At 42.0% G+C, this 10,493-nt stretch overlaps 1 protein-coding gene across 2 annotated transcripts in view; it reads left to right on the top strand.

Annotated features, from left to right (window-relative positions):
- LOC100022492 (zinc finger protein 883-like) overlaps positions 1-10,493 on the top strand; it is a 42,559-nt gene that overhangs the window by 1,115 nt on the left and 30,951 nt on the right. For both annotated transcript variants that reach the window (XM_056820510.1, XM_056820511.1), the window contains one exon: positions 10,124-10,246. In XM_056820510.1, the coding sequence (XP_056676488.1) occupies positions 10,142-10,246 (105 nt within the window). In that variant the 5' untranslated portion in view covers positions 10,124-10,141. Of the gene's footprint in view, positions 1-10,123; positions 10,247-10,493 lie in introns of those variants that run through there.

The following is a 10,493-nucleotide window of genomic DNA, read 5'->3' as shown; positions in this document are numbered from 1 at the left end:
CAGGCAATAAGGAGCAGAGAGAGGGCGGTGAGTGAAGAGTAATTCAGGAGGGCTTCCTGGAGGAGGTGAGAGTGATGTTTGGATTGTAGGGAAGCCGGGAAAGGGCAGTAGTCCCAGCTGGAAAAGGAGAGTCTCTCAGCTGTCCATGGGGGACAGCCAGAGAAGGTGCTCCTGACCAGGAGCCGGAGGTGCTGTTCATGGATCCCCCAGGAGGCTGGTGTGTCCTGGGCAGTGTGTGGCAGGGAGGAGGAGGATGGGGCCATTAGGGCTGGGAGTACCTAAGAGCATCTTGGGGCATTGGATGGCAGGAAAGTCACCTCAGGGACTGAATGGATACTGGCAGGAAGGGGGAAGAGAGCCCAGGAGGCCAGCAGAGCCCCAGAAAGTCCCTATAGCCAGGGATGGGGGGCTGAGGGAGGAGGAGGGCCCTTCCCACTGGGAGGATAGCTCTCTGGCAAAGGGAACCCCACCTGGGTGGCTGGGGAGTCCAGGGGAGAGTGCCAGGCCTGCAGTGGAGAGGTTCTGGGTTTCTCCTGCAGCCCCTCCCCCTCCTTGGAGAGCAGTATTTTGGCTTTGGGCCAGCTTCTTGTTAGAGGCCTCTTGGCCTCTTCCCTGACTGGGTTCCTGGTTCTCTCTCTCCTTCCCCCACCTGCACTGACCCCCCTTCACCTGCCTAATTCTCCTGAGATGGTTCAACTCCCCTTAGGACCCTCAGATGGCCTTTCATTGTGGGCTTCACATTCCCCGACCCCCAACCTCCCCCCCCCATGGGGCCCTGCTCCCCCCCAGGAGATATCTGCTGGGCCCACCTCATTTTGGCTGTATCTAGGCAGTCTGGGGGAGGGGAGGGCAGGGGGAGGTTCCCTGGGATGGTGGGGGACAAAAGGAGGAGCTGGAAGCAGAGGGAGGGGGCCTGTCTCCTGCCCAGCCTGGTATGGGTGGCCCCAGGGGAATCCCAACCCTAGGGTGGAGTCTAGAGGTGGGAGAGTGGTCTGGGGGAGAGGGAGGCCATTCCAGGAGCCCAAGGATTCCTGACCCAGGTGTATTGACCTCTGCTGCCCTTAGAGTCAGCCCTCTGGGAGGGTCCCTGAGCTTGGCCTCGTTGCCCCTGGCCCCTCCCCCTTCCCCCCCCCCACCTAAAGGCCTTTCCTGGCCCCCTTCTTTGGCCCCCTGGTCCTTGAGCTGGTCCCCATCAGGGCCCAGGCCTTGGCCTCCCTGGCTCCAGTTCCCTTTAGGGATTCCCAGCCTCAGCTGTGCCAGAGGGTCCCAGGCTCCCTCCCTAACTCCTAGGGAGACCCCAGCACCCCTTCACCCTGTTTTTCCAGGCTCAGCCGCCCCCAGGAACACTTGAGTCTCCCCAGGGTCCCTGCCCTCCTTGCCAGGAGCTCTGTTGGACCCTGTGCCTTCCCAGCCCCTCCCTGAGCTCTCCTTCCCAGGCTTCCCTGCTCCCCCTTCTGGCAGAGCCCTCAGGCCTCTTCTCTGCCAGGGGGATTTGGGCTCTGCCTGGGCCCCTCCCGTGTGGGATCCCAAAGCCCTGCTGCCTCTTGGGGGTCTGGGAGGATGGGAGAAGGGAGGGGGCAGAAGAGGAGGAATAGAGGGAGGGGCTCATCTGCCCCTTCCAGACCCTCTTCTCTTCCCAGGCTGCCCCTCCTCCCTCTGCTCTCCCCTGAGGGCAGGCCTGGCCCTGGGTGACTCTTGTGGCCCCTCACCCCAGGGAGATCATTGTGGGGCAGCCTCAGGCCTTGGAAGATAAAGGAAACCTCTGCCCCTCTGGGTCCCTTCTCCCTCCCAGCTGAGGGTGCAGAAGCCCAGGCCTGGCCCCAGGAAGGACAGGGCTGAGACATATCCTGAGCTTGAGGGTGATCAGAGCTGCTTTCTTCTGATGTCCCACTAAGAGCAATTGGCCCAGAGAGGGAGCCCAAAGACAGTGAGGAAGATGGGCTGCTTTTTTCTTTTTTTTTTTTAAACTTGGAAAATTTTATTTAATTAATTAATGTAGAATATTTTTCTATTGTTACATGATTCATGTTCTTTCACTTCCCTTCTCCTCCCTACCCCCTCCTGTAGCTGAAGCCCAGTTCCACTGGGTTTTACATGTGTCATTGATCAAGACCTATTTCCATACTATTGATATTTGCACACGGGTGATTGCTTAGAGTCTACATCCCCAACCATATCCCCATCGACCATGTGATCAAGCAGTTGTTTTTCTTTTCTGTTTCTGCTCCCACAGTTTTTCCTCTGAATGTGGATAGTTTCTTTCTCATAAGACCCTCAGAATTGTCCTGGATCATTGCATTGCCACTAATGGAGAAGTCCATTACATTTGATTGTGCCACAGTGTATCCGTCTCTGTGTACAATGTTCTCCTGGCTCTGCTCCTTTCACTCCGCATCACTTTCTGGAGGTCCTTCCAGTTCACAGGGAATCCCTCCAGTTAATTATTCCTTTGAGCACAATAGTATTCCATCACCAACAGATAACACAATTTGTTCAGCCATTCCCCAATTAAAGGGCATCTCCTCATTTTTCAAATTTTTGCCACCACAAAGAGCTCAGCTATGAATATTCTTGTACAAGTCTTTTATTACCTCTTTGGGGTATAAACCCTGCAGTACTATGGCTGGATCAAAGAGTAGGTGGCCTTTTAGTGCCCTTTGGGTGTAGTTCTAAATTGCCATCCAGAATGGTTGGATCAATTCACAACTCCACTAGCAATGTATTAATATCCCAATTTTGCCACATCCCTTCTAATGTTTATTAGTTTCCTTTGCTGTCATGTTAGCCAATCTGCTAGGTGTGAGGTGGTACCTCAGTATTTTTTTTAATTTGCATTTCTCTAATTATAAGAGAGTTGGAATACTTTTTCATGTGCTTATTGATAGTTTTGATTTCTTTATCTGAAAATTGCCTATTTATGTCGCTTGCCCATTTATCAATTGGAGAATGGCTTGAGTTTTTGTACAATTAATTTAGCTACTTTAAAATTTGAATAATTAGACCTTTGTCAGAGATTTTTGTCATAAAGATTTTTTCCCAAATTGCTGCTTGCCTTCTAATTTTGGTTCCAATGGTTTTTTTTTTTGTATAAAATTTTTTAACTTAATGCAATCAAAATTATTTATTTTACATTTTGTAATTTTTTCCAACTCTTGTTCTTAAATCTTTCCTTTCCCAAAGATCTGACATGTATACTATTCTTTGTTCACCCAATTTACTTATAGTTTCCTTCCTTTTATTCAAGTCATTCACCCATTCTGAGTTTATCTTGGTGTAGGGTGTGAGATGTTGTTCTGAACCTAATCTCTCCCATACTATTTTTGAATTTTTCCAGTAGTGTTGGTCAAATAGTGGATTTTTGTCCCCAAAGCTGGGATCTTTGGGTTTATCATAGACTGTCTTGCTGAGGTCATTTACCCCAAGTCTATTCCACTGATCTTCCCTTCTGTCTTTTAGCCAGTACCATATTGTTTTGATGGCCACTGCTTTATAGTACAGTTTAAGATCTTGTACTGCTAAGCCACCTTCCTTCACATTTTTTTTCATTATTTCCCTTGATATTCTTGATCTTTGTTCTTCCAAATGAACTTTGTTATGTTTTTTTTCTAATTCAATAAGAAAAATTTGATGGGTATGGCACTGAATAAGTAACTTAGTTTGGGTTGAATGGTCATTTTTATTATGTGAGCTCATCCTACCCATGAGCAATTAATGTTTTTCCAATTATTTAGATCTAGTTTTAATTATGTGGAAAGTGTTTTGTAGTTGTGTTCATATAATTCCTATGTTTGTCTTGGCAGATAGTTTCCTAAGTATTTTATATTGAGTAGGGCAATTTTAAATGGAATTTCTCTTTCTAATTCTTGCTGATGAGATGTGTTGGAAATACATAGAAATGCTGATGATTTATGTGGGTTTATTTTGTATCCTGCAACTTTGCTAAAGTTGTTGATTATTTCCACTAGGTTTTTAGTCGATTCTCTAGGGGTCTTTAAGTAGACCATCATATCATCCACAAAGAGTGATAGCTTGGTCTCCTCATTGCCTATTTTAATACCTTCAATTTCTTTTTCTTCTTTAATGCCACTGATAGTGTTTCTAGCACAATGTTAAATAGTAGAGGTGGTAATGGGCATCCTTGTTTCACTCCTGATCTTATTGGGAAGGCTTCTAATTTATCCCCATTGCAGTTGATGCTTGCTGATGGTTTTATATATATACTGTTAGGAAAGGCCCTTCTATTCTTATACTTTCTAGTGTTTTCAATAGGAATGAATGTTGTATTTTGTCAAAGACTTTTTCTGCATCTATTGAGATAATTATGTGATTTTTGTTGGTTTGCTTGCTCATATGGTCAATTATGTGGATGGTTTTCCTAATATCAAATCATCCTTGCATTCCTGGTATAAATCCTACTTGATCATAGTGAATGACTCTCCTGATCACTTGCTGGTGTCTTTTTGCTAGTATCCTGTTTAAGATATTTGCCTCTATGTTCATTAGGGAGATTAGTCTGTAGTTTTCATTCTCAGTTTAGACAGGGGATTACAATTCAATCTTCACAATCAAGGAAGAGCTAAGTTGTTACAATCATTATAACAATTTATTATTACAATCAGGGGAGAGCCAAATCCAGTCTTCACAGTCATAAAGGGAAATTGGTAGAACTCCTTCTTTGTTTATTTTGTCAAATAGTTTGTATTGTATTGGGATTAGTTATTTTTTGAATATTTGATAGAATTTACTTGTGAATCCATTTGGTCCTGAGGATTTTTTTCTTAGGAAGTTCTTTAATGACTTGTTCAATTTCTTTTTCTGATATGAGATTATTTACGTATTCTATTTCTTCTTCTGTTAGTCTGGGCAACTTATATTTTTGTAAATATTCATCTATATCACCACAATTGTCATATTTATCACCATATAGTCAAAATACTTTTTGATGATTTCCTTAATTTCCTCTTCATTAGAGGTGAGGTCTCCCTTTTCATCTCTGATATGGTTTATTTGGTTTTCTTCTCTCCTATTTTTAAATTATATTTAACCAGAACTTTGTCTGTTTTATTTGTTTTTTCAAAGTACCAGCTTCTAATCTTATTTATTAATTAAATAATTCTTTTACTTTTGATTTTTCTTAACTTCTTTTTAAATTTTTAGGATATCTAGTTTTCATCTGGGGTTTTTAATTTGTTCACTTTCCAGGTTTTTAATTTGCATGCCCAATTCATTGACCTCTGCCCTCCTTAATTTGTTAGTATATGCAGTCAAGGATATCAATTTCCCCCTGAGTACTGTCTTGGCTGCATCCCATAGATTTTGATAGGATGTCTCATCATTGTAATTTTCTTCAATGAAATTATTGTTTCTATGATTTGATCTTTAACCAATTTTTGAGAATCATTTAATTTCTCATTAATTTTTTATTTGCTTCTCCATATACCCTTACTAATTAATATTTTTATTGCATTATGATCTGAAAAGGTTACATTTATTATTTCTATTCTTTTGCAGTTGTTTGCCATGTTTTTATGCCCTAGTACATAATCAGTCTTTGTGAATATACCATGTGCTTCTGAAAAGAAGGTGTATTCTTTTTTGTCCCTATTTATTTTTCTCTACATATCTATTAACTCTATTTTTTTTTCCAAATTTCATTTATATCTCTTACCTCTTTCTTATTTATTCTTTGGTTTGATTTATCTAGATCTCATAGAGGATGGTTCATGTCTCCCACTAGTATAGTTTTACTATCTATTTTGTCCTTGAGCTCCACTAGTTTCTCTTTAGAAATTTGGATGCTATACCATTTGGTGCATACCTGTTGAGTACTGATATTTTCTCATTATCTATACTGCTTTTATCAAGATGTAATTACCTTCCCTATCTTTTTTAACTAGATCTATTTTTACTTTGGCTTTCTCAGATATCATGATTGTGACTCCTGCCTTTTTCTCACTTGAGGCCCAATAGATTTTGCTCCATCTGCTTTTACTCTATGTGTGTCTGCTTCATATGTGTTTCTTGTAGATAAGTTATGGTAGGATTTTGGTTTCTAATCCACTCTGCTATTTGCTTCTATTTTATGTGTAGATGCAGCCAGATCCTGTGTTATCCTAACTGTGGTTCCATGGTATCTGAATGACTTCTTCTTGGCAGCTTGTAATATTTTTTTCTTTGGTCTGATAGTTCTTGAATTTGGGTATAACATTCCTGGGCATTGTTGTTTAGGAATTAAATGCAGGAGGTGATCTGTGGATACTTTCAATCTCTACTTTTCCCTCTTTTTTGAGAATGTTGGAGCAGTTTTCTTTGATAATTTCTTGTAGAATGATATCCAGGCTTTTTCTTTTGTCATGATCTCCCGGTAGTCCAATAATTCTTCAATTGTCTCTCGTGGATCTGTTTTCCAGGTCTGATGTTTTGTTAATGAGATGTTTCCTATTTTCCTCAATTTTTTCATTCATTTGATTTTGTTATATAAATTCTTACTGCCTTGTGAAGTAATTTGCTTCTAGTTGTTGGATTCTAATTTTTAAAGACTGAATTTCATCCCTGGATTTTTGGCCATCCTCCTTCTGGTCTGATTTTCTTTGTAGGTCATTTTCCCTTTCTTTGTCTTGTTTTCAAACTGGTCATTTCTGGCTTTCAGGACACTATTTTCTGTTTCCAAATAACTTATTTTGTTTTTAAAGTTCTTTTCCCAATTGTCTTCTGCCTTCTTGTTTTTTGAATTGTATTTTGAGTTCTTCCAAATCCTTTGTCCCATTTGGTGGAGTTTCTGTGTTTTTCCTTGGTGTTCCTTAGTCCTCCTCTGTTCCTTTGTTCTTTGATTATTACCTGGATAGAAGCTGTCAATTGTATTTTCTTTTTTCTTTTTCTTTTGTTTACTCATATTTTTTCCTTCTTTCCCCCCCTGTAATTGGCTGTAATCTTGTTCCTCTGATTATTTGCTGGATCTGCAGCTTTCTATTATTCTGTCCTAAAGGGGTTTCTTCTCTGCTCTGCTGATTGAGTAGGTTAGGCTTATGGTATTAATGAGTCCTGAGATCAGATCTTCCCCAGCAGGTGACAGAAGCTGAAGTTGTATGTAAAGGTGTGGAGGCTAAAGGGAATTGGGTATCCCATCCTGTTATCAGGCTATTCTCTAGTGATTGCAGCTTTCACTCTTAAAGCTTAATCAACAAGGCTCTCAGGGCAGTCTATGGGGGAGGGGTGTTGGAGATTGAGGTTCCCTTGCCTCTAATGGCATCTTATCTGCCCCATTGATAAGATTAAGTCCAGGCAGAGTTGATCTTTGGAGCTGCATGTGCCCTAAGGTCTAAACCTTGAGAAAAGGGTAGTAGTGGGTAGGATGGAGTGTTTTTGGCTGCAACTAGGCTGCCCTCTCTGTGCTTCTCCTCTAGCTGCCTCCCTACTGTCTATGTTGAATGCCCTGAGACTCTCATAGCTGTTCCAGCAAGGCAGTCCCTCCATACTAGGACCCTTGCTTGTCCAGAGAATCCAGGGACTGCTGGAGACTCAGCACAGTAGGTGTGGGAGGGATTCTGGGACCTTCCTACTTCCTTTCCCTTGAACCCAAGAGTTCAAGAATTCAGGATTTTTTTAGGTGTACCTTTTAACTTGAATCCAGCAGGAAAGACCCCTAGCTCTGTCTTGTTAGATTTAGTTTTCTCTCCTTTCAAAGCACTTTTGTTTTTGATTGGTGTGGAAAGGTTTTCAGAAAGGTCTGGACTTTTGCTGTGTTTATGTGGCTATCTTCCCAGAATTCAAGATGGGGCCTTTTTATACTGGAAGAAATGGGAGAAAGGAGTGCACCGGGAGTGGGGCTCCAGGTCAGAGGGAGCTCCCTCCTGCTGTTCAGATGGGCAGAGAAGTCAGACATTCCCAGGGCCAAGGGAGGCCTTATGGGAAGAGCTTTGCTAGAGCTCCATTAAGGGGTCCATAAAGTTTGGGGATACTGTGGGGGAGAAGGACCTTGACTGGGGAGTTGGAAAGAGGAATTCTTCCTTTTTTAATTTAAGGGGGGACCTGGAGGTCCTTTTACCATAGTGATGTTTAGAGATTAACCTGCTTACAGTTATAGGAAATAGAAACCATACAGAAAGAAAGGAGGAACCATAAAGACAGGAGGTGAGCTAGAAAAGGGTATAAAAGGAGTTAGCATCTGTTGGTCGGTCTGTCTTACTGACAGGGATGGCAACTGGGGGGAAGTTTGTGTTTGGGTTGGTGGTTGGTGGTTAGTTGCTAGAATATAAAGATGGGCCTGAGCTTACTGACATGGCTTTTTGGCTTTAGCTTTTAGGAGACTTTTTGGTTTTGGTTTGGGCTGTTAGGATTTTTCCTTTCTTGAACTTTTGTGAAGGTTCCTGGTCTTTGTTAACAGACCTGATTGGGGTTGGATTAAACACTGATTGAGGTGGTTTTGATGGGGCTGGATTGTGTTGGAACTGTTTGGGCTGGTTGTTATTAGTATTAGTTATAGGCATTTATAGGTAGATAGAGGCGGTAGTCAGTCTATGTAGTTATAGGATAATTAGTATAAACAGAGGAAATTTTCTTTCTCTACCTCTTTCCTATATTTCTCTTCATTTAGGGATTAAATTAAGGGTTGGACTAAATATGAGAATGTGGTCTCTGATATAAAAATTTATGTATCAAATAAAAAATGATTTTTTAGCAGTTTATTTACAAAAAGGAGGGAAAGAGTGAAAGGAGAAATATGTTAAATAGGGTAGGGAAATTGTCTAATTTAACATGCTAAGTATTTGCTCCCACGCCTGGTTCTATCCGAGCAGGGCACCAGAAGCCCCAGCTGGAGGGCTCAGAGGTAAATTGAGTAAGGGTTTCATCCATGCTGCCTTCTCTGAGAGGGAGACCTTTCTGGCATTGATCTCTCCGGAAGTCAGGAAAGGAGGGTCAGCATTTTCCACTAACCAATCCGAAGTCCAAGGGGAGAAGATCCCAGAGCATTCTTACCAAATGCTAGTCTTAGGTCCCGCACCAGCCTCCAAAACCTCAAAAGATCTCGAAGACCTCATGACAGGAAGTTTTGGCCCCCTTTTTTTTTTTTAATTAAAACCCTACCTTCCGTCTTGGAGTCAATACTTTGTATTGGCCCTAAGGCAGAAGAGTGGTAAGGGCCAGGTAATGGGAGTCAAGTGACTTTCCCAAGGTCACACAGCTAGGAAGTGGCTCAGGTCAGATTTGAACCTAGGACCTCCCATCTCTAGGCCTGGCTCTCAATCCACTGAGCTACCTAGCTGCCCCCTAGAAGTTTTGGCCACTTTTAAAGACTCTTCTTTACCTCACTTCTTGTTCCCCCCTCCACTTTACAGGGACGAATTGTAGTCTTTCAATTTGCTTAGGCCTGCCCAGGGGGAATTCAGTTGCTCCTGGAGTTGTAAACCCCTGTAGTAAATGGTTTGTGAACTTTCCTTTAGCGTTAAGTTGGGGCATATTTATTCGCTTCTCATAAATTTAAAAGTTGGCAAGGGGAGAGTTAATCCCATCTTCACAATCCCCTTTGTGGTCTTTTGGGAGACTAGTCTCCCCAATTGATCACTTGACATAATTGTTTTATACCTATAAAAATCTTCTAACTACAGGTGCATAACAATATTGTACCTTTAAGAAAAACTACAACAGTTAGAGATAAGAAGGAAATAGAATAGAAGGAGCAAAACCAATGTTTTCTAGGGGCATTGACAAAAAGCCAATTAGGGGCCAGTCCCCTTTGGCATAAAAGTTTACTTTTAGAATAACTATGTTCAACTCCCTTCAGTTAAATTGCATCCCAGAATTCATTCTGGATCTTCTGATGCAGTGGAAGTTTCTTTATGGCACTTTCTTTGAACAGTTCATTTTCTTGATTCAAGGAGTTAGCAAGTTTCTTTTCTTAAAATTTGTCTGAAACAAAAATTTTAAATCATGGATTTTATGAAAAATGATCATTTACTGTATTCTTTTATTATCTATTTTAATTAAATTGTTAATTGTTAAAAGCTCCTAGTTTTCTTTTCTCTGGGTTAAAGGGATAATTAATTTAAAACTACTATATTTGCATTAAAACTTAATTAAAAGCTCCTCTTTTATTTTGTCAAAACTCCTAATTCAACCCTTACAGAGGCAAGACCAGGAAAAGATGGAGGAGCTTCACCAGATGGACTCACTGGGGCCACTTTGCTGCCTCTACAGGGAACCTAGAGCCTCAGGGATGGCCTTTGAGCGGGACAGACTCCCAGCCCAGGTAAGTGCATTCCAGCCCCTGGTGGGAGCCCCCTCAGCCAGTGAAGCCTGAAATAATGGTAGGATTTTGGGGGATGGGGTTGGATGTGTAATTAGGCCAGTAAGAGAAGATTACAGTGTTTTGGAAAGGCTAATCAAGCCCAGTGCTGGGAAAGCCAGACACTGAGATCTGTCTCTGTCTCTCTCTCTCTCTCTCTGTCTCTCTCTCTGTCTCTCTGTCTCTCTCTCTGTCTCTCTGTCTCTCTCTC

The sequence above is a fragment of the Monodelphis domestica genome, chromosome 3, assembly GCF_027887165.1.
Source record: "Monodelphis domestica isolate mMonDom1 chromosome 3, mMonDom1.pri, whole genome shotgun sequence".
Lineage (NCBI taxonomy): Eukaryota > Metazoa > Chordata > Mammalia > Didelphimorphia > Didelphidae > Monodelphis > Monodelphis domestica.
Note: the sequence above shows the minus strand (reverse complement) of the source record. Positions and strands in the feature narration are given on the sequence as shown.